The 24987-nt window shown below is 45.4% G+C and overlaps 1 protein-coding gene across 1 annotated transcript in view; it reads right to left on the reverse strand.

Moving 5' to 3' along the window:
- Window positions 1-24987, reverse strand: part of MLF1 (myeloid leukemia factor 1) — a 609081-nt gene that overhangs the window by 63370 nt on the left and 520724 nt on the right. Inside the window, exon 6 of the mRNA XM_044070478.1 lies at window positions 12412-12556. Coding sequence (XP_043926413.1) covers window positions 12412-12556 — 145 coding nt within the window. The remainder of the gene's footprint in view (window positions 1-12411; window positions 12557-24987) is intronic.

A 24987-nucleotide genomic window follows, 5' to 3' on the forward strand; every position in this document is an offset into this window, starting at 1 on the left:
GGAGCACTCCGGCTCCGACGACACATGGGTGCTCGGAAGAGGAATCATCAGTAGAAGAATGGGAACCGGCTCCGGAGCAGACTGGGCCGGAGCCAAAAACAATTTTGCTAACATCGGCGACTATAGGAGCCTCTGGACCACCCTATCCACATCCAAATCAGACAGCCTAGAGGATCTGGAAGAAAGAGAAGGAGATCTGGGATCTTCCGACTGGAGACTCATGCCTGACACTGGGTGACTGGCTCCGAATAGGTTCCAACTGTATCGGAACAGAGGTCGACTCCAGTACAACAGATACCTCCTGCGGCCCTGGGGACAATGGAGCCGAGGAGGTAGTATCCATATCAGAGTCCTTCTCCTTCTGCCCAGAGGGCAGTGGAGCAGAGGAGGAAGTATCCAATTTACAAACCTTCTCCGATGGCTCCGAAGCAGCAGATGGAGCTGGAGATCTTTTCTTGGCCTTAGGAGGCTTAGACTTGGTACTAGAAGACAAAGACGACTCCAAGGCCTCCTCAAAGAAGGGCTTGATCAGACCCTTCAAAATCAGTTTATTTTTACATTCCTGCAGTACCCTAGGGCTAAAAACATGACAGAAACTGCAGGACTCTTGCAAGTGAATAGCACCAAGACAATACACACAGAGTGCCCATCTGTAATGGACATTTTATAGCCACATTTTGTACATTTCTTAAACCCAGAGGGTTTATGTTCCTTCAGTTCTTTCAACATGGTAAGCAACCGCACCACTCACAACCGACAGAGACAACACAAGGAAGGCGGGAAGACCAACAACCACTTAAAGGACAAGGAAACTCTAATTTAAACGCTTCCTAAGAGGGATTCAACCACCAACACGAACACAGCACAAAACAACAAGGGAACACACTGGAGAGGACTAGGTCCTCTAACTTAAACGGGCCTAGCCCACGAAAACAGTAGGGATACCACAAACACTAAACTCTCAAGACTCACACAAGTACTAGTCCAATACAAAGTTTGCTATCAAAATAGCTTTCGTGAAAAGGAAAACTGCAGTGGACTAGGTCCTCTAACTAGAACGGGCCTAGCCCGCGAAAACAGTAGGGATACCACAAAACACTAAACTCCCAAAAACTCACACAAGCACTAGTCCGATACAAAGTTAGCTATCAAAGTAGCTTTTGCAAAAAAAATTGACTGCTAAAATACTTAGAAGTATTTTAAAAATGGTACTTAGCCACAGCCAAGCGACACCACGTCCTAACTCTACGAGCGGCAAACGAGATCTGGGGCTAGGGTGAGGTGCATCTTGGGATACCGGGTTAGCCCAGCCAATTAGAGACTTCATGTTAGAGAAATTTGGCCGAGTCGGAGCCAATTCTCGGCTCCAAACCCATGAGTAAGGAATGTAGGCGAGATAGGACCGCATAACATCAGATGTCATAATATTCTTTATGTACTCAGAAGAAGCAAGCATAAACTTTAACATATGAACTTGAGAGTTGACAATTGTTGCAGAAGAACACCTTTTCCTAAATCTATCAAAATCTTTCCTGTCCTTGTCAGGAGAGGGATTCGTATTAACTGGATTTATCGTTTGTTGTCCGGGATAGTCCCACTAGCCTACTGGCCAAATTCAGGGGAGACCTAATGTGTTTTTTATGTTACTTGAGGAAATTTGGCTAGGACATTGGGGAACTTCCATTACTCTTTTCAATAGGTGCCATGGGATCTTCTACATCCACCTGAGCTACCATCAACTCAATCAGATGAAATCTTGGTTTAATATCGCATTCGAAGGATGACACACTTAGGAGTAGTATCCCCTTATGCTGCTGTATGGGAACAGAACCCAGCTTTCTGCACGCAAGGTGTGTGTGTGTGTGTGTGTGTGTGTGTGTGTGTGTGTGTGTGTGTGTGTGTGTGTGCTACTTGCTGTGCCACTGATACTGCCAGTCAGATATTCAGTTACAGCTGGGTTCACTACAGTAACAGCTGCTGGGTTTGATCTGGGATGAGGATGCAAAACCTGTAAGACTGAGGTACTTTTTATAATCTATTTGCTTTGTTGGGGCAGGCTGGCTGTCAGGCAAGTTACAGGCTGTGACAAGCACTTCCTCCAATGCTGAAACATCAAGAGGAATAAGAGTAGGTTCTGGAAAATACAGTTGCAATAAATCATAATACTCTTTCATGGATGGCAGAAGTCATTATATTCCCACTGAAACAACTGATTAATTCGGGAAATAGTTCCAGAGAAAGAGAATCATTCAAATGGACTAGCAGAAACCACATACTACTCAGAGTCTGAATCAGAAACTAGAGGAGATAAAATATATGTCCTTTCACAATTACTTTGTGACTCAAAATTGTGTGCCTCTTCATAGAGAGGAGAATCCTTTTTTTTCCTTTTACCAGAAACAGCTAAACTGAAAGGGTCAAGAGACTAAACCCCATATATCAGTGCTGTCCAAAGTGACTCATTTGTGGCATCTTTTTGACCTAAATTTCTGAAAAAGCAGACCCTCTTTTGTCAGGAGCAACCTCCCTAGGGATAAACACTGCAGTCTAGCTAGGCAGAAAGACATTCCCTGCCCCTTCTCTCAAGACAGGGAAGAATGGCCCACCGTTAGAGGGCACTCCAGCAGCCACATGAAAAGTGTATAATCTCCGGTCCACAATGGCTATAAGGACTATACCAGAGAGAGAGAGAGACGAGGAAAAAGATGAATCTTCTGAGGAACCAGAAAAGGCCACTGCAGAGTCAACCATCTGCAGCTGAGGCACTTAGTACTCTGCTGTGGCCACAAAGGCTGTTCATTAATTTTCTTCCTTTTGTGCCTGGAAGAAGGAAGACTTAAGAAATAAGAAGTTATGTTCTTATAATAACATGCCATCTGTGTTATTGATCTTCATTTATCCTTGACCTTTGGGACTCTGTTCCAATCCTTGGAACTGGCTCAGCCATTCTACAGCTCTTGTAAGCCAAAAACTCTCAAGCTAAGTCTCTACCCACAGTACCCCTCTCCAGATTACCTCAGATGGAGTTTGCAGCTACACAGGAAGACAGAAGAATATGTATATGGAATTGAAGAGGCTATGTCCAATGTCAAACCTGATAAAGTTACCAGGACAAGCGTCTGATTCTCCTAAGAGTGTGCAGGAGGGGGAAGGTGGGTTGGGTGCCATGGATAAATGAAGATCGACAACACAAATAGAATGTTATGGTAAGAGCATAACTTCTTAATCTGATGTTGTCAATCTTCATTTATCTTTGACGTTTGGGATAGAGTCCCCAGCTACTTTAAATCTTTGGTGGCGGTATGGAAGGATATTCCTGAGAACCATAGAGCCAAAGGATGCTCTTCCCCTGGAGACCAGATCCAATTTGTAATGAGTGATAAAGGTATGAGGAATAGCCCAGATTGCTACTGTGCATATTTCATCAATGGAAGCCTTGGAATGGAAAACAGCAGGCATAGCTATTGACCTAGCAGAGTACACTCTCACTGGAGCTGGTAATTGGAGATTCTTTTTATTGTAGATAAAAGTAATACAGTATCTTAACCACCTTGACAATGTGACTTTTGAAATGGATTTCCTCAGAGATGAACTGGAAAAAATACAAATAACTGGTCCAACTTTCTAAATTCTTTAGTTCTGATGAGGTAGAAATGTAATTTCCTTTGAACATCCAGCAAATGTAAGCAATATTCACCTTTGATGGAAAATTTTCAAAAGAAAACAGGTAAGTCAGTGGTTTGATTAATATTAGTTTCCGAAACCACCTTAGGAAGAAAAGATGGGTTGGCTCTTAGTGAAACCATATCCTTGTGAAAAATCAAATATGGGGGTTTTGAAGATAGTGCTTGTATTTCAGAAATTCTTCTGGTGGACGTAATGGCTGTCAGAAAAATGGTCTTCCATGAAAGAAACTTCAAGTGACAGGTAAACGCTGGTTCAAAAGGGGAAAGGACCAAAGACAGCAGAACCACAGTCATATCCCAAGGAGCTAGAGGGTCTTTATATAGTGATTTCAACTGCAAGGTTCCTTTCAGGAACACTTTACACAATCTATGGGAAATTAGCGAATGGTCTTCAAAGCCATTGTGGAAATTGGAAATAGTAGCTAATTGGATCTTAACAGTAGAAGCAGAGGATCCTTGATAGAAAAGCCTTTTCAACTGGTGAGGAGAACGGTTAAGACCATTATTGTGTACCAAAATAGAAAATCTTTTCCACTTAATGTGGTAAAGTTCCCTGTTGGAAGGTCTATTGGAAGCCAATAAAACTTTTTGGATTGGGGAAGGTAAATTTTTCTGCCTTGTGACTAATAGAATTGGATGAGCCAAGCTGTAAGCTTGAGGTTCTGAAGACTGGGGTGCACCAGTCCCTGTGGGAGGGTCTAGAGTCCATGTGCAGTGAATTAGATGATGCCAGAGAAAGGGGAACCAGACTTGACGAGGCCAAAAGCGGGCAATGAGGATCACCTTGCTCTTCAACATGAAGGCTTTCATTAAGAAGGGGGAATCGGTGGAAAAGGGGGAAGGCATAGAGTAGACCAGAGAGCCAATCATGAAGGACAACGCCTCTTGGGGACTCCCCCTGGGATGGGATTAGGGTAAAGTAGCTGCTACACTTGTTCAGGGGTGAGGCAAATAGGTCACAGCAAGGCTGACCCCAGCAACAGAAAATCTCTTTTGCCACTCTGGGATTGAGAGGCCACTCGTGAGGCGGGAGAATGCATCTGCTCAGTTTGTCTGCTATCACGTTCAGTGTGTTGCTATTAGAAAGCGGTTGCAGGATATCACCCATTGCCACACTATGAGAGCTTCTCGACACAGAGGGTAAGACTTGCTTCCACCCTACTTGTTGATGTACCAGATTACTGACATGTTGTCTGATTGAACTGCAATCGTTCCTAGAGGGAGGATGGCTTGGAAGGCTTGCAACTCTAAGAGCACTGCCTTCAATTCCAGAACACTGACATGCAAATTGGCCTCTAATGGGGACCAAGTGCCTTGGATTGTTCTGCCCAGATAATGCCCTCCTACCCCATCTGGGAGGCATCCATGGTCACTACGGCCTTGGGCTGAGGTGGAACAAAGGGACGGCCTAAGAGGTTCTCCTTGGATTCCAGCCACCAGAATAAATCCTTCTTGCAATTACTGGTGATTAAAATTCGATGAGTCTCTGGATGGGTCAGGTTAGACCACTGGGATGCCAAAAGCCACTTTAGCAGCCTCATGTGAAATCTTAGTAGCAGAACTAAGGTAATGCTGCCATGGACCCTAAAGCTTGAAGGACTAAAAGTGCACATACCTTGTTGTTGGAAAGAATGGCTTGTACTTGGGATCTTATCTTCTGCAGCCTGTGTACAGGAAGGGAAGCTGTTCACACGATGGTATATAAACGGGCTCCTATGAACTCTAGATCTTCAGCTGGACTTAGATGAGATTTTGATTGATTCACCATAACACCCAGATGAGCAAACAGTCACAGAACAAAATCTGTTGCTTGAAGCATTAGATGCCTGGTGGGAGAGGTGATGAGCCAGTTGTCTAGATAAGGAAACACCTAGAATCCATGTAGTCAAGTGAGCTGTCACTGCTGCCAAACACTTGGTGGACACCCTCACTGCTGCCAAACACTTGGTGAACACCCTAGGGGCTGTGGTGAGGCCAAAGGGCAGCACTCTGAACTGAAAATGACTGGCTCCCAACCGAAAGCAGAGGAACCTTCTGGAGTGCTTGCCCATTTTTATGTGATAATATGCATCCTAAAGATTTATAGAGCACATCCAATCGTCTTCCTCTAAGAAGGGTAGAATAGACTGAACCATGACCATCCAAAATTTTGCTTGCTGAACAACCTTGTTCAGAAGGCTGAGATCTAAAACTGGTCTCAAGGCCCCGGTCTTCTTTGGTACCAAAAAGAATCTTGATTAAAATCCATATTCTATCTGGTCTGGTGGGACTTCTTGGATGACTTTTTTCTAACAGCGTCTGAATTTCCAGAGCTGCTTGATCCCTCCGATTGGGTGGAACACTGGGGAGTCTTTCTTGATCTTGGAATGAAAGTAAAGGGAATGTGGTAACCTCTGGCAATGATCCTTTGCACCCAAGTATATGAAGTTATTTGGTGCTAGCCTCTCAAGTGCAAAGAGAATCTTTGCCTGACTGCTTCCAGAGGTAAGCAATTGGGCACCCTTTCAGGAGTGCTGGTAGGGTTTCCCAGAAAAAGAATCCCTGGATCCCTGATTTTGCAGGCCACCTCTGCCACGGGGTTGTCATCTTCCATTGGAGCTCTCCCCTCTGACCCGAGGGGAGCCACCTCCGTGTGCATCCTGAAAAGGCCCTTGGGATTTTTTGAATCACATTTTCCCACTCCTCTGGTTTCCAGACTAGGACCATTGTAGAGCAGAAAAACTTATGCCCACTGCAGATAGTGTCTTTCCATCTTTCTTGCCTTATGGCAATGACGGAACCTGCTGCCCTAGATGTCCTTTCTGCTGTATGCTCGATGAGCCTCATGGATGAGCTGGAAATAAGACTCCAGGGTAGCCAGCTGGGAGGCCACTTTATCTTGGACTTCCTCAAACACAGATCCCACAAGGATATCCAACATCTCCTTGATCAGATCCCTTTGGAGCCTAGTAAAGTGTGCCCTAAAATTCCAAGACCTTAAACTGAAGCCAGATAATGCAGACACTCGCTTTCCAAATCTGTCCATCACCCTGGACTCTCGATTAGGGGGATGAACAGCGAAAGTTCTTCCAACAGTTGCTTTTTGGTGGCCTCTGCAACCACCATGGCAACTTCTACTAACCTCTTAGCCCAATACTGGTGGTCGCATGGAGCTGAAAGAATTTTGTCCAGTCTCCTGGGGATTGGCTCTAAGGAGTCAGGATCCTTACAAGCCCGCAGGGCAATCAATTTAATAAGATGATCAACAGGAGGGGCCACCCAAGAAGTAGATGGGCAAGCACCTAAAGCTTGCAGATACACAGACTCCTCAGAGGCAGGGTCTTTGGGCTTCCAGTCACCCCTCTGTTTCAGAATTTCTTGAATGTCTTCAAAGGAGACATCTTCTGGGGTTGACCTACGGGAACCCTCCCCATCATCGAAGTCTGTGTCTTCTGTGACAGGTTCTTCAGGGGAATCTAACTGTTTTCTCTTACATATCTTCTTCAGGGGATCTCCTCTGTGGGAGTCTGTGAGGTGAACACGGAAGAAGAGGGCCTTCCACATGGGTACCCTGCAGTTTTGGTGCTCACTGCGTGGAGATTGGTGGCATCTCCTGGCGAGAGTGAGTCCCAGGATAATACTCCGATAAGGGAGGGGCCAACTGAGAACCTGCAGAGGCCAATGCCCTCCTCCATAACCAGGAAGGCAGGTCCCCCTGAAGAGGGATGGGAACCTGGAACTGAGAAGGACTACCTTGGAACTTTGGTCCTAACCCAACCTGAGAAACCTACCCCTACTGCAGACGCCAAGGAACAGCCCACGTCAGCCGAAGTTCCAAGAGTCGAGGATGACCCCAAATTAAAAACTTGAGCCAATCTGAGACCCTCGGATATGGCAGCGGAGCTACAGCCCTAGAAATCTGTCGGTCCTGATGGAACCGAGAAACTAAAGGCAGACCCTGGAACCGAAGGGGTAAAGGCTGTCGGCACCAAAGCAATTTGAACCTAATGAATTGGGAGTAGTAAGTTCTAAGCAGTCAGAGGAGGTTAGAGGAGAAATGTCTGGTGGAGTCCTGGGACATAAAGCCACATCTGCCGAAAGGAGTGGGGCCTGGGAAGAGACAGAAAGACCCCTAGCCACTAAGAGCTGATCTACCAACCTCACAATGTCTACTTCAGTCAGACTCCTGGAGGAATTGACAGAGAAGCCTGAGAGATTCCAGTCTAGGAATGGGCTTGTGAGCTGTCCCACAAGGGAGTCAATTGAAGGAAGATATCTTGTCCTGGGTACATTGATGATATTTCATTTTGGCACTGGGGGTGGTATTGGTTCCAAAATTTCTGGCAGCATCACAGGTGGAGCTGGTACCAACGGGGAAGCTAGAGTTGTCTGTACCAAGACCTGTGGTGCCAAGGTAGATATGGCGGATGGTGCCAAGGAAGTTGGTTCCGTAAGTTTTAGTTTTAGACTTCTGTTCTGCTGGAGGTGTGGGAGCCAAAGGATTCTGTTTCTTGGCTGCTGGAGCTGAAGTGGACACCGGCACCGAATGACTCCTCTTCTGTCCAAGACCAGATTTAGAAGAAGAGGGAGAGGAAGGTGAGGATGTGTCAGACTTGGACAGAGCCTCCACAAAAGACAATTTAATCAGACCCTTTAAGATCAATTTGTTTTCCTTTCTACAAGGGCCCAGTGACTGAATGCTTGACAAACTATACAGCCTTGCTGGAGATGCACCGGGTCCAAGCAGTACACACAAGAAGAATGCCCATCAGAGCTGGCCATCTTCCTACCACAACCCAGGCATTGGTTAAACCCATCTGTCCCTTTGGATTTATCCACCAATTTGACTATGAAAAGCAATTGTCAACAGACAGCTCTCAGACACACTAAAACACACGCACAGACACGCACAGACACACACACACAGACACACACACACAGACACACACACACAGACACACACACACAGACACACACAGACAGACACACACAGACAGACACACACAGACAGACACACACAGACACACACACATAGACACACACACATAGACACACACACACACACACACACACACACACAGACACACACACACACACACAGACACAGAAAAAGGAACGGCTACCAAGAATGGTAGGCCAGAACTACCACAAAAGAGGTAAGGAAAGAGCTACCAACAACGGTAGACAAAAGATACCACAACTTAAAAACAGCACACTCACTGGATGAAAAAAGGATAAGATAGAAACTAGTAAAGGACAACAGAAAAACTGCCAGCGATGGTAGAGAAGAGATGGTAGAGAGGGATAAACAAAGAAGTAAGGCTAAGTGGGTAGAACAAAATTCAATTATAGGAATATGTAAATATCCAAGTAATAGTACAGCAGAAAAATTTGAGAATATGAAAAACTATGAAAATTTTATTCAGCTATTGAGAGAATATGGCTGACGCCTCTTGCAACAAGAGCATCAAATGAGATCTGAGGTAAAGTGGAGAGGGGTATTGTGGGTAGAGACTTAGCTTGAGAGTTTTTGGCTTGAGTGAGCAGTACAACACCTAAGCCAGTTTTGAGGATTGGAACTGAGTCCCAAATGTCAAGGATAAATTAAGATTGACATCAGATCAATATTTTTTTTTTGTTAAACCATAAAAGATGCCTGATCACTGGGAAGCCTGGCAGCAGTAGTTGGTAAAATTTGTAAGTAGCAAAAAAGTAACTTTTTCCACCAAAAAAAAAAAACCAAAGTAAAAAGCACTTTCAACACTTACCCAGCCCCCAAAGTAAAACAACACAGCATTTTACTTCAGAAAACATAGTTTTAAATTAATTTAAATGCTGTTTTTTTCACAAAAGGAAAAAGTTAACACCTCTGTTTCAAAGTTACTAAAAGTTATGTTAAAGTCAATAAAAATACTTTTTTTTTCAGGCCTAAAATTTATATTGTCGCAGAACAAGTTCTGGTTCAGTCATAAAAAGTAAATTTGGAAGTTTTTCCTCAAGAGAAACTTATCTGCTCAACAATGGAAATCATTAGCCCACCATCAAGCTTCAAAAGCCTGCAAGACAAACAGCCGTTTTTAGTTATCCCAGCTCGACTTGACTAAAGGTTTGGGCAGGTGGAAGCTCCCCTTAAAACTTTGGAAGCTGGCCAATAGTTGTATCCTGTGTAGGATACAGCCCATATAGTCAAAGCTTCCGCAGCAGTGGTCTTAATAATGAACATTGTACCTGATGCATACACACGCTTCCTTAGCCCGTCCGTCATCTGAGACTCCTTAATGGGAGGATGGATGACTTAACTGTCCTCTAGGACCTACTATCGGGTGGCTGCTGACACCACAATGGAATTCACAAGAGGATCGTTACTCCAATGGAGCCAGTCTTTGGAGTCCACAGCATTCTGCCAAGTTTACTACTCCGGTAAAATCCAGCTCCCTTCAGGCTTTGTCACACACCATGTCTAAGAATCTATCTGGTGTGCGTGGGGGGTACGGATCTGTATGCTTCCTGTGGAATCTCTTCTTCAGGACTGGAAGGGGTCAATGGGCCACGATCCTTTCTGCCTCATCATTTCCAATATTTCACCGAAACTGGAGTCTTTAGGATGGGATTGTGAAGAAGCCTCTCCCTAATCATGATCCATAACGTGGGGGGGGGGGATCCAAAGGGGATTCTAACTGCTTCCTCTTGCATATCATTTTTCTGGGAGGACTCAGTGGATTTGTCCAAGCTGTTTCCAGCTGAATGAAACCCAGACTGGGGGGTGTCAAGAACGCATACGAGATCCTCTGTTCTGAGGGAAGAGTAATGAGTAGATAAAAGGTTCCGCTTCAGTGGTGGAAGATGGAAGAACTGGCAGAGTAAGTGGTTATTTGCTTCAAAAGACCTGACCTAGTCCTCTGGGTGTTGACATCTCCATCTAAGTACTCAGGGTCAAAGCCATCACTGGAAATTGTATTGACATTAAAGCCAAAGGGGGAAATAAGTCCGGGCCGGGCACAGGTCCCAACCACTCTGATGACAGAGCTACTAAGGTGGGCTTTGCCACGATGGATGAAATGTCAAAGAGTGCTGACACTGACAATGGTGCTGAAAGACAGTGTAATGGAGTCAATGATGAGCAACTCTTGACATCATCTATCTCACACCTAGTGCAGACTGGCACCAACACTGTCAGAGAAAACACTTCCAGCATCACAGAAGGCATCAACACCAAGGAATGTGCATCCTGTGGAGTCAAGAACATTGGCACGGTATCGCTTGCTGGTTCCAAAACTAGGCCCATGGATGGAACAGTAATAATATGGGATGGAACTCCTTCTCTTGCCACTTTTGATACTGAGTGGGCTGATAGAACACCAAACTTAAGTTGCACTTTCATGAAAGCTGACATCATCTAGTCTTAGTCCAACTGCACGTGGTACCTAAAGCAGCAAAACGGTGCAGTTGATATTGGACAGAAAAACAAATGAGACATCTTTTGCTCTGAAGAGAAGCTCCACATTCTCCTTCTCACAGCAGAGTCCGTTATCCCCGAGGAATTCTTATGAGGTGGCAAAGCAGGGTGTTAGGGAGTAGCTAAAACAGATGTCCTCGTTCAAGGAGAAGCTGAAGCAGTCACACTGGGAACTTTGGCAGGACAGAATTTGTATAAGATGGAAGTTTCAGATTTCCCCCAGTCTTCTTTTCTCCTTTCTCTTTTCTGTTCTTTCTGGTTGATCCTTGCTGCTGACTTTTTCCTTATCCATCTCCTTGTCTATTTCTTTCAAAACTAACTTGTCACTGCTATCAAACAGAGTCCTGTGCTAAAGTTTTTACAAATACTGCTCTCAAAATCAAGATGCCCAACCCAAGACATATTATGCACAGCTTGTATGGGTCTTGCGGCAGGATTGCATGCCCTCACTGTTTGCATTTTTTAAAAAAAGGAGGCTTTATCCCCATCCATTTCCATAAACTCAATAAGTGTACCTTATGACAAAAAAATAACAAGTGACAAATGGCTACCTAAACAAGGAAAGCATCATGCTAAATAAAGTTTATTTTTATTTAGACAGGAGAGAGGGAGGATATAAGAGGTGGAAAGTATGGGGAATAAATGAAAGAAAAAGGTGGGTAGAAGGAAGTTAGGCTGTGGAAAACTGACTGCTCTCTAAAACTGAAAATGAGAATAATTAAGGAAAAATTGCCTCCTCTTTCCCACCAGGAAGATAAAACACCACTGAATCATCAAAGACTAGTGACAGTGCAGAAAATTTGTTGAAGCAGTAATTGTGGCAATGAGATCTGGAGAATTAGCTTACAGCAGTTTAGTTTGAGACAAGGAAAGGAGCATGAGCTGCCCATAAATGTTGAAACTGCCATGGAGTTTGCACCTTCAGCAACAAATATACAGATTTCAAATGTCCAGACAGGATCCACTTAAAGCTATGGTATATCCCTATGGAATTTTACAATGACTAGTTAATCCACTTTCACTAGGTATCCAAATAGAAAAGCTGATCTTGCAGCAGTACAGTCAATTTTTCCTTCATATGTTAGTGCAATTGTTTTGCACTATAACAGTGCGCAGACAACTCACAAGCATTTAATGGCTAACAATTTATTTTACAGAACACCATCAATTAACATTATTAGGCTGTATATTCAACAATGCATGTAACTGTGCGGAGACACAATTCACAAATATTTACTAATGATTTCTTGTATAGAATGCATTCAATTAACATTCGACTGTAAAACATACCTCATTGCTGCATCTTCACTACTTAAGACTGCTGCATGGTGAGTTTGTCTGGGCTTTGGGGCAGCATTCAGGCGTAATCTGCTTGTAGATGGCACAAGGTTGGAAATCTCTCTCTCCCATTGTTCATTAAAACTCTGTGCTTCATCTGTATATAACATTATAAAATTTTATTTTTACTAATTGCATTTTTAAAGAAGCATTTCAGCAAAAATACTCCAAAACAGACTATCATGTCTTATAAAACTGCCACATCAAATTATAACCACAATAATTAATTTAAAATTCAAGCCATGGGAAGCTTAAAATGATGCAGCAATAAATGAATATCACAGAGAAATCAAAAACTAAGTAAAGAGTGATTTACAGCTTGAAAATAGTCTGCTTCACCAAAAGTGTGCGATTTACTAATTGGATTTCACTTTATGAAGCGACATCCTCATGCAATAGTCAATACTTAATAATCAATACTTAACAGCCACATTTTTGGCCAATATATCTTGTAGAACAGAATGACCAAAACACCTTACTGCACATGGTGCTCATACTGAAATAATGGCAATAGGAATAGCACCAGGGGTAGTTCTGTGGCTTGTTAGCTATATTCAGAGGTACTTTACTAAAAGGCATACAAGCAAAAATGGAGGATCTGGAACAATTTGTGCAACATGATAAAAGCACATCATCTAAAACCAGTGAATAATAAAAGAATATGTGTAAACCAAGTGCTAACAGAATGTAAAAGAACAAAGATAAACCACCGATATAAAGTTACTATCAATCCTCTATACTGTTCTATTTTTGGCAAACTATCATTGTTTAAACATCAGTTTAATCAGCTGTTCCACTGTTTTGCTTTTCCTGGCTACAGGCAGCTAACTTTCTACTGACTGATACATTAGCAGTCAGCACATGAATTAATCATTGGGCAGATTCCTGGACTGTCACTGCTGAAGCGCACAGCCAATACTGTGTAACACTGCTGCAACATTTTAATACTATAAGGCAGGAAGTCCACACAGGTTTGAGGCCCTGGGCTTTACACTATCATCCTTGGCTACTTTTGCAGGAAATCTCTATTAAGTTTCACTTGTTCACAGTAAAATTACAATGGCAAGCAAAACATCTGGTACCTCATTTAGGGTAATCAGCAGCTTGCGAAATTAAAAAGAAGTTATATCTTACCATAACGTTCCATCTATGTCGATCTTCACTAATGCTCGACTGTAGGCTCGGTTCCAAGCCTCAGAACTAACTCTGACATTATTCCAGCTTGCACCTTCCAAATCTCTCAAGCTAAGCTCTACCCAAAATGCTCCTCACCAAATCACCTCAGATCGAGTTTGCAAAGGATAGTGACAGACCAGAAAAATATGTAATATAAGGCTATATCTGTGTCAATATTATACAGGCCAGTCTTTGAGAAGATATGATTCACCAAGAGTTCTAAAGGCAGGGGGAAGGAGGGGGATGTCAAGAATTAGTGAAGATCGACAACACAGATGGAATGTTATGGTAAGACGTAACTTCTTTATCTGATGTTGTCAATCTTCACGTAATCCTTGACTGTGAGACAGAGTCCCTAGCTACCTGAATCTTGGGAGGTCTCATGGAAGAATATTCCCTGAGAACCACCGAGCCAAAAGATGCACGACCCCTAAAGACCAGGTCCAATTTGTAATGCATAATAAAGGTGTGAGAAAATCCCCAGGTTGCTGCTGCACAAATATTATCTAAAGAAGCTTTGGCATGAAATACTGTAGATGCTGCTATCACTCTTGTTGAATGAGCTTTAATGGGCCTGGTGGATGGATGCCTTTTTTGTCATAAACAAAGGTAATACAGTCTTTACGCCATTTAGCCAGACTGACTTTAGACATTGGTCTTCCTAATGTAACTGAAGAAAAGGAAACAAATAGCTGGTCATATTTAGTTCTGTGAAGGTAGAAATGTAACTGTCTGTGAACATCAAGTAAATGTAGACAGTACTCTCCTTTGTTAGAAAAATTGGGAAAAAAGACTAGAAGATGTAAAACCTGATTGATGTTTGACTCGGAAACAACCTTAGGAAGAAAGGAGGGATTCGTCCGAAGGGCGACTATCTTTATGAAAGACAAGTAGGGAGATTTTCATGACAAGGCTTGTATATCTTTTTATATACAATAAAAGGCTGGGAGACTATGTTTGCTAAAAATGCTAAAAACATTAGAAACCAACACCCAACAACCATCGCTTAAGCTCAAAGACAGTCCATTTGAACCTAGTTGGTTGGTTGGTTTGGCTTTATGAATTCTTCAGCCCTAGCTTCATCGCTGCAGGTTAATGCATGGTTTTACTTTTACATTCCAATCTTACATTACAGAGACCATAACATGAAAAACAAATGATTGGACCGGCCAAATATCTCTTCCTAAATGATATAGGGAAATCAGATGGAACATTAGAATGAAGGATGATGGTTGACCAAATAAAGTCTGCCTAATCCAATAACACAACTGTTGGGGTGGGGTATCTAGTGGTTCGCTTGCTATTCTGTGGCACAGGGACAGCGCCCCTCAGTAAATCCTCCTGAGATTTTCGGAAAACCTCGCTGGGCTTCGTGTATGAAAATGGGGAAGGAGATGCCACAGATGCCACATCTTGGATCCCTTGGATCTAAGTAAGTTGGGGGGAGACCATGGTATGAAGTAAACAAAAGATAATGGCTCTAACAAGCTCCTTGTACTGAAAGTGTCCAGAAGGCTAATGACAAGGTAGAGTGAGCTCCTGATCCCAGGCTAAGCTCAAATCTGGAATAAGAAGAAGCCCTAATACAATACAGTCCCTGATCCCACTGGTTTGTGTGAGAGTTGTGTTTATTTCTCTTAAGCCAATTTAAACAACTACAATATAAGCCGTGTAATGGAATCCTTGTGAAATGCTTTCCTGTCTATATAAAATGCATGATAGAGGTTGTAGCCAATGTGTGGGAAGAAGGCAAGCCATAATTTGAGTAATTGGAAAGAAAACTGAAGCAATGATGGACTGTTGCCTAGAAAACTCTTCAAAACTTTTAGGGAATAAGAGCCAATCAGGAGGATCTTCTAGATCTTGTTGCCCGTAAAAATTGAAAGGTTTTTACAAAACAACAATGAAGCTTGAAAAACTGGGATGGCACAAGTATGAACCACCTCAGGTTTGCAAGAAAATTTCAAAGAAATGTTTGCTGCAGTTGAAGGCTTTGGAAAGAAAGGCTAGGGAGGTTAAATGTCGCAACACAGAAAGGGATGAAATAGGGACAAAATGTGAAATCAGAGGTTGTAGCACAGCACCTGATCCTTTGGTTTTACACAATCTTACACCTAGATTCCAGGAGGGAGAGCTTATTCATGAATCACACCTTGTTAGGTGAAGTTGACCTTGGTTCGAAGGGAAAAAGACAGTGTTGGAAATAGGAGGGTGAGGTCCCGGAGACTCATACCGATCCAGATCACAGGTTGAACCCTAAATGTAGAAATTCTTCCATTAAACTCTAAATGTTGAAATATAGTGAAATTTCTTGACTTGGAGGAGGAAAATATATTGGAACAGGAGATATGTATTCCTGCTCAAAAAGGTTCCTTGAGGAACTATAATGGAAGAGTAGGAGCTGTGACTAACTTACCGAAGTGAAGGGGACTGATGGTCACGTCCCACTGATGGATTAATATTTCTGACCATGGACTAAAGAACCAGCTTACCGCCATGTGCTAGACTGAACCTCGTAAGATAAGGAGTAGGGGATATAGCCAATCCATCTCTAATCAAGGGAAGGACTAACTTTGGATCTCTTTTGGAAGAGGGACTGGGGGGAGGGGAACTGGGGAGATGAGTAGGCCAAGATGGGGCCTTCCCGTCATAACTGCGCCCATCCAGCCGAAGTGATCTGGGGAACCATAGACTGAAGAACTTCGAGTTCGGGCAATTTGATCCATTGAGGCCCCAAAGGACAAGGCTTTTCCCCATTTCTGCTGAGGGTTGAGAAGGGGCTCGCATCGCCACTCGACGGGAGAGAAGGATGGAGAATAGTTCTGCTTAGTCTCCCCCACTGCTGAAGTGAGAGAGAACCGGAGTTTTGCGAAGCGTGAAAACGCCTGCCATTCCCAAGAAGGATCAAACTCTCTCTTGCTTGCTGCAAGGTAGGACCAGTACTGCATCGGGGCTAGTTCACAGACACCCAGCTACTGACCAGAGTGGGCACTCACGCAACTGAGGAAGGGGGAGGTCCTCGCCAGCTTGTAGCTAGAGAAAGAGAATGAGCACTTCCAAAATGTTGGAGGCAGGAAAGGGAGTAGCTCTCTCTGGCTTGGTATTCATTTGGGATTTACTTCATTCTCCTCCAGGAAATGCCCCCAGCCCATCTTCTGAATGCCATTTGTCTCCGACTGAGCCACCAGCCTCCAGCCCGAAGCCCAGGATCCATGATTCCGATTGAGTGGTGGGGCCAGCCACTTGGAGAGGACGGAAAGCCTTTCTCGATCCGCGAGAGGTTGGAGAGAGGGAGATCCTGGGAAAGGACCAAAGTGCCGTGGAGGGTTGATTCTGAATCAGATTAACCAGGCCAGCCACCTAGACCAACGGAGGCGGCTGTCATTTCAGAGCCCAGGAGATCTGGCAAGGGAGAGGGGCTGGAGCTGGCAGGCTAGGAATATAGGCTCAGATTTGGATCCTTATTGGGAAGATCAATCTGGTAGGAAAGGAGGGACTTCATCTTCGGTTTCCTTGCCCAGTCTTTCTGTAGGAAGATAGACCCGAGGTGGCATTGTACAGATTTCTCTCAATTGGATGGTGGTGCTGAGAGGGAAGGTTCTAGTAGGATTGTGGCTTGTAGGGAGGTGGGTGTTAGGCGCTTGGTGGGCAGTAGTGGAGAGGTTTGTAGTCGCCCAGGTAATGAAACACCCAGTTCACCGATACAGACTTTGGTGCAGTGACCGATGGGCCAAACATGGTGTGAACCTGACTAGGGGCGTGGTGAGTGAAAAGGGCAGTGCCAGAGAGAACTGCCAGAAACTGTCTCAGCAGGCTGCCGCGACCAGTCTCCTGACGCCTACATTGACCAGGATGGTGTAATAGGCTGGACTGACAGCAGGCAGTGGTAATACTGAACACATTTGAGAGTCGGGGAAATGGACTGTTCCAAGTGACCTTTCAGATTGGACTTTTGACTGACCATTCCACTCTTGAGAGCCAAAAAAGAATCCGAGTCCAGTCCTCTTTTTGGCACCCTTCTTTTCTGAGCCGGTTGGCCTGCTCTCATCTGGAATTGGGGAATCGATTTGGCTGCTGGTCTGAAGCACGGTTGGGAGACTCCGGGTCCTGCCATTTCCGCTGACTGGGTAGCGGTCTGGTTTGGCTGAAACCACAGCGGGTCTGAGATTTTCCTCTGCGAAGCAGGGAGGTGTGAAATCTCTTGTTTCCTATTGGTGCGGAGGAGAACTAAGCACCTATTGGTGCACAGTGATATCCTCTGGGGATTTTAGGAAGAGCTGCGAATCCCACCAACCTTCTCCACGGTTCGAAGGCTGAAGAGCCCGGAAAGTGCTGCACGGCCCCATTGTCACACGGCTCTTGCCGCCCTCTGCCGGCAAGTCCCAAGTGACCTATTTCTATTGCTTAAGACTTCTGGGATCGTCCTGAGACGACTGCCTTCCCTTGGGATTTACGGAACCACGAAGCCCTCCCTCTTGGAAAAGACTTGGAGAAGGAATCATTCTCTTAATTTCCTTCTATAGGCCTCAAAGTATTCTACTTTCTACCTCCAAACAAATGGGAAGCCTTGGGTCAAGGTGGAACAATCCAGGAAACATCAAAGCTTAAAGTCGGCAGGGGAAGACAAGGAAGGTCGGAGCCATGACAGAGGAGCCATCACAGGACCTCCTTAACCTGCCCACCGGCATTTCAGCTGCCTAGCCGGGGGCTGCTGCATATCTAGCTTCCGCCTCATGGACGAAGTTTAGCCGCTGATGCCAGCGTGAGAGGCTGGGACGACCCCAGGCCGTAGCCCTCAGGAGCTGATGAAGAAGGGCCCGAATGCTCCTTTGTCAAAAAAGGGTTTGGCTAGCTAAGTGCTAAATAGTGCTGGGAGGAGGCTCAAAGGCGTGCAGACTGAGGGTGCTAGAAGCTGCGTGCCAGGAGCCTAGACTCTTAGTAGAGGCGCTTAGCTTATGGGACCCAAGCGCCAGGCTTTATGTTGGGTAGCAGGATCCTGCCTGCACCCATGCATCTGCAAGGGCCACCTTGGCCACCAATGCCTTCTCAGCCACCCAGGCGCAGTATTTGAAGGGTCTGGATGTTTCCCCGCTCAACACAGATCTTGGTCAGCCTTCTAAGATCTAGAGCAGGAGCCTCACCAAGGGAGGGCAGAGGGAAGGCAGGAGGGCGTGATACTTCCAGAGACTTGGAGGCCAGGGAGAGAAGGCTGAGCGGAGAAGGGCTGAGCCTCAGAGCAGGGGACAAGTTGTTTGAGCACCTCGTTGGTTTTGGGCCAGCAGAAGAGATGTTCACCTGGGAGACATCATCTGAGGATGAAGGGGACGGCATCTCTGCATCAGGGAGAGACCTTCCCTGAGACTGAGATCGGCTTCTTCTTGCATTCCTCTTTCCAGTCTTTTCCTTGGGGGTTCCTCGAGAACTCCCAGAGGGGGGGGGGACAGGCCACTGGGGGTGACCCTCAGGCCCCAGAGGGGGCTCCAGGAGGGGTCTGACTGGGGACAGATCCCAGTCTTCATGTGTAGGAGGGTGTACACAGGAGACCACTGAGGAAGCCAAAGAGGTGTGCCCTGAGAGCATCTCCTCATGGCCTGAAGGGAAGGACCCCCACGGCCCTGGAAAGCAGTCCCCCGGGGTCCCACAGCACGGGAAACCCAGCGCAGCGGGCGCATCCAACCCTCGCACAGCGGAACAGACGGAAGGCTCGAACCGAAAACATCGGGTCCGACGGGTCGGTCCCAGTACCGACGGAGGTAAGGAGAGGGACCCGAGAGGAAGGCCGGTGAACCTAAGGAAACTCCTCCATCGCTGCCACTGGTAGCACCCCACCACTCCGTCAGAATGGAACATGAGGCAGAAAGGAGTGGGCTGGCGAGGGCCAGGGGCCTGGGGCCAATGGGCTGACCGGCCGAGGGGAATTTCCCCAATAACAGGAGATTAAAGACATCTTATGTGATCGAGAGAGATCTTGTCCCAACCGGCCGATCTCTGGGATCGATCGAGCGGAGACTTGGCCCGGGACTCGACCGGACCTCCCGCGACTGCTCCTCGGGGGGTGGCGACGAAGGAATTCGACAATGACGCTGGACGAGGGTGGGGCAATTGGAAGAGTCTGTCGTGAGGGGCCCTCTCGGACTTCCAAAAAAAGGGAAGAGTCTGAGGATTGTGACCCATCGGCAAAATCAGTGGTGAGCCCGAAGGAGACCCACTCACGGGGAAGCCCAGCCATCGGCTCCAAAGAGGGAGAGCTCAGACTGGCAGTCGCGAGAGCCGATGCTTCCTACTCGTGGCAAGTCCGCGGTGGATTCCCTTCTGGGCCTGCCGGACTTCACTACTTGTCGGTTCACCTTAGAGTCGGAGCCGACTTTCTTTCTGGAGAGGAGAAGAAGGAGATAGAGCCTAAGATTTCAGGGTTTCCTTTAGGGAGGGTTTCAAATTTATTTTTCTCTCTTTGAGATTCCCTAGAGGAGCTGCCATAGACAAAAAGCGCAATCCTCCTGTAGGTGTTTGAGGTGTTTATGTAGAACAGTATTTATAGTGATCATTGGTGAATGTTAATTTTATAGTTGCATCTTGTTCACTTTCTTTGGCTCTAAGAACTCAAGCCTTGAATAAAAAAATACAAGACTACTCTCACAATCAGAGAAAAATAATAATAAGACTCATTTTTTTTTTTTTTTTTTTTTTTTTTTTTTTTTAACGAAGGGTAACAAAGCACAACCAACAAAAACAAAAAAACAAACAACACTACACTACACTAAAAAAAACCAAGCCCAGAACCCAAACTCAAACTCAAACAGGTACTTGACCTCTTCCAATAAGACTCACTGAACTGAAGAACTAGGGGAAGGCTAACCAACTCAAACGAAACCTTTATTATTCAGTCAAAAAAAATAGAAAATCACCAAAACACAAAATTACTGGCTGTTACAACAGCTTTTGGGTAAGAATAAAGAATTCCTGAGAAAAGAATTTCTTTAGAAAAAAAACAACACTTAAACAGCACTCCTTAGTGTTCGAGATCACGCCATAGCTTGTAAGCTGCAAAGGATGCTGGGGGATAATTCCTGGTGCATCCTGATATAGAGAATAGCTCAGCATGAGAGGCTGCTTGCCTCTATGGTATAAGCGAGTCGAAGCGGAGCGAGGGGATCGCTCCCATCAGTACAGAATGTAGGCGAGATAGGATCACATAACATCAGATATTCTCCTGGCAGAGATAATGGTTATTAAAAATAGAATTTTCCAAGACAAGAATTTTGTCACAATTGGCTGATGGCTCAAAACGGGGAGAAATAACAGCTTGTAGAACCAAATTCAAGTCCCAAGGTGTAGAAGGTTCCTTGTACTGCTTTCGAAGCATTAAAGTTCCCTTCAAAAAGGCTTTGCAAAGTTTATGAGACATAAGGGATGAGTTGTTGCACCTGATATGGAAGTTAGAAATAGCAGCCAGATGCACTCTTAACAATGGAAGCTGAAGCGACCACCTCAAAGAGTAAAGTCAAAAAGTGTAAAACTGTCAACTGGTGCTAAGTATTATAGTCTAGTGACCATTTGGTAAATTTCTGCCACTTGTTGTGGTACAGTTTTCTAGTTGAATGTTTGTGGTGGGCTAGAACAATGTGTCGGACTGAGGAGGAGAGGGAGGGATGCCTGACTGTTATGGGAAATGGATTAGCCACTCAGTGAGCTTGAGATGCTGTATGTTCAGATGAACCAGTCCTTCCAGGTAGGACAGTATGTCTGGAGCTGGGTCCAGTATCCATGGTTTCCAAAGTAGATGAGATCACAGAAAGGGAAACCAGACCTGTTGAGGCTGGAATGGGGCAATGAGAATTATTCTGTTCTTCGACCTGTTGGTTTTCTTTAGAAATTGAGATATCAGTGGAATCAGAGGAAAGACGTACAATAGACCGGGTGGCTAATCGTGGAGAAGAGAGTCTCTGGGTGACTTCCCCGGTGGGGGGATCAGGACAAAGTAACTGCTGCACTTGTTCAGAGGGGAGGTGAAGAGGTCGCAGCAAGGCTGGCTCCAAAGATGGAATACTTTGTCTGCCACCACTGGATTGAGAGACCACTCGTGAGACAGGAGAATAGTTATGCTCAGTCTGTCCGCAATCACGTTGGAGCTCCCAGAATGTGCATTGCCATTAGAAAGCGGTCGGATGAAATTGCCCATTGCCATACTCTGAGCGCTTGTTGACAAAGAGGGTAATGATATGGCTCCCCCTTATTTGTTGATGTACCAGCCTACTGACATGTCTGTTTGAATTGCAGTTGTTCCCGAAGGGAGGGCATCTTGAAATGCCTGCAATGCTAAGAGCATTGCCCTCATCTCTAGAACACTGATACGCAAATTGGCCTCTAGCTGGGACCAAGTGCCTTGGACTGTCTTTCCCAGATAATGCCCCCCCCCCAAAAAAAAATCTGGGATGCATCTGTGGTCACTATGGCTTGGAGTTGCGGAAGGGTAAAGAGTCAGCCCAACAAAATTTCTTCCAATTGTAGCCACCAGTTCAGGTCTTCTTTGCATTGATTGGTGGATCATAACAAGACAGGACATTGGTTGATTCAATATGGACCATTGAGAGGCTAAAAGCCACTGAAGGATTCACATGTGATATCTGGCCAGAGGAGCTAGAGTGATGGAGGCTGCCACTGACACTAGAGCCTGTAAAATTTGCCTCCCTGACACTTTTCTTTTCCGAATGATCTTGCTGAATTGTGATCTGATCCTTTGGAGCCTTTCTAGGGGAAGGGACGCAATGCCGGTGAGTGTGTTTAGAGCAGTTCCGATGAATTCTAGCTGTTGGAACTGTTCTAAATGGGACTTTTCATAATTTACCGATATTCCTAATGTGGAACAAAGATGTAGAGTATAATCCCTTGCCTTTAGAAGTTGACACCTGGTGGGAGTGGTAAGGAGCCAGAAATCTAAATACAGAAACACTCGGAATCCTAGCAGCCATGCATTTGGTGAACACCCTGGGGGCTGTGGTGAGACCAAAGTGCATAGCTGTGAACTGGTATTGACTGGCCCCCAGCCGGAAGCACAGGAATCTCCTTGACTGTTTGGCCCCCAGCCGGAAGCACAGGAATCTCCTTGACTGTTTGTCCATTTCTATATGGTAATATGCATCCTGGAGATCTATGGAGCACATCCAGTTGTCTTTTTCCAAGACATCCATAACCATCTGGAATCTGGCTTGTTGAACCAATTTGTTCAACTGGCTGAGATCCAGAATTGTTCTCAGGTCCCCTGTTTTCTTTAGCACTAAAAAGAATCTTGAATAAATTCCGGATCCTATCTGGCCTGGTGGGACTGTTTGGATGACTCTTGCTGAGCAGTTTCTGGATTTCTAAAACTACTGCCTCCCTGTGACTGGGTGGAACATCTAGGATTTTCCCTGGACTTTTTAGATTTTCTAAAAAGGGGATTTTGTAGCCTGTGGTAACAATCCTCTGCATCCATTTGTCCGATGTTATTGTCAGCCAGGCAGATTAATGCAGGGATAATCGACCCCCTGACTGCCCTCCAGTGGAAGGCAATCAGGCCTCCTTTCAGGAACACTGATAGGAGTTTCCAGGGATGGAGTCCCTGGAAACCCGGTTCTGCAGGCCATTTTTGCCTCTGGAATGGCGTCTCCAATTAATACTTCCCCCCTCTGTCTTGGGGGAAGTCATTGCCAGGCGATTCCTGGAAATGTCCTTGGGTCTTTTTTGAACCATAGCCTCCCACTTCTTTGGTTCCTAGAATAGGGCCATTGAGGAGTGGAGAAGCGTATGCCCAAGGCAGAAAGGGTCTTTCCGTCTTTCTCACATCTGGCTAATGTCTCTTTAACCTTGGGACCAAACAGGGAAATTCTGTCAAATGGAGCGTTGATGAAAGAAGACTTGAATGGCACAAAATTGCACAGCTGCATCCAGGCAAGTCTCCTGATTGCTACACCTGAACCCGCTGCTCTTGTCATCCCTTTGGGAGCATGAGCAATTAGCCTCATGAATAAGTTAGAGATAGATTCCAGGGTGGCAAGCTGAGAAGCTATTTTGTCTCAAACTCCCTCAACTACTGCTCCTGAAAGAGTATCTGATAGCTCTTTAATCAGATCTCTTTGGAACATGGTGAAATGTGCCATATAGTTCAAAGGGGTGAAGGTCAATGAAGCATAAACATGCTTCCCAAGTCTATCCATCATAATAGACTTCTTGTTAGGAAGATAGACAGAAGGACTTTCATCAGCAAGTTCCTTCTTGGTGCCTGCTGCTACCACCATAGTGTCTACTGGGATACCCTTGGCCCAATGTTGCTGATCTTTAGGAGCAGAAAGAATACGGTCAGGTCTCTGAGATTGACTTGATGGAGTCAGGTAACTTTCAAGCCTGCTGAGAAATCAACTTAATAAGATTGCCAGCGGGCAGAGAGATCCGAGAAGTAGACTGTTAGGCAAGAAAAGCCTCTAGGTACACTGATTCCTCTGAGGAAGGTTGGATGGAAGTTCAGCCACCCCACTGTTTAAAGATTTCTCGGATGTCCCTGAAGGAAACATCTTCAGGGAATGACATGAGGGAACCTTCCCCCTCAGTGAAATTGGTATCTTCTGTGAAGGACTCTTCAGGGGAGTCCAGGTGCTTCCTTTTGCACTTTTTCTTCGAGGGTACCTCTTGGGTGGAATGGTCTGGAGAGGTATCCAATGATGCCAGAACCACAGTGGTCAGGTCCTGACACTTTTGTGCCCTCTGTCCCAGGGAAGAGATTGAAGGAAGCTCCGGTCGAGGGGATGTGCAAGAGAACTGGTGTGCTAAGGAAGGCAGTGACCGTCTGTTCGCCATGGACAAAGCCCTCTCCATGGCCTGGAAGGCAGGCCCATACATACAGGGATGTGAGCCCGCAACTAAACTAGACTCCTTTGGAACTGTGGTCCCACCCCCCACCGAGGAGGCCACTTTCAAAGCCAACGTCAGGGTCGAATTTACATATGCAAAAGCACCAAGGGGCAAGCATAGAAATCGAACCCTGTGCCTTAAACCGGCAACAAAACCTCAACCCATGGAGTTCTCTGGATCCAACACACTGGAGGAACTCAAGGTTACTATCAGTATTGGAGAAAGAGGAGCTCTGACCGGCACCGAAACAGTCAAAACTGGAAAGTTCAGCACCAGGGACTCCAAAATCTCAACTGGAATCGAAGGAGGAACGAACAATGGTGTGGAGAAAGGTAAGGTTCCAGAGCTAACCTGACCAGGAACAGTGGAAGGAGGAAGTCCCCTCGCTATAAGGAGCAGACCCACCAGTCTCATAATATTGTATTCGGATAGACTCTTGGTGGATCACATTGAGGATTGTGATGGAGA

This window comes from Protopterus annectens, chromosome 4.part1, assembly GCF_019279795.1.
Source record: "Protopterus annectens isolate FY-2018-M chromosome 4.part1, PAN1.0, whole genome shotgun sequence".
NCBI classification, from domain to species: domain Eukaryota; kingdom Metazoa; phylum Chordata; order Ceratodontiformes; family Protopteridae; genus Protopterus; species Protopterus annectens.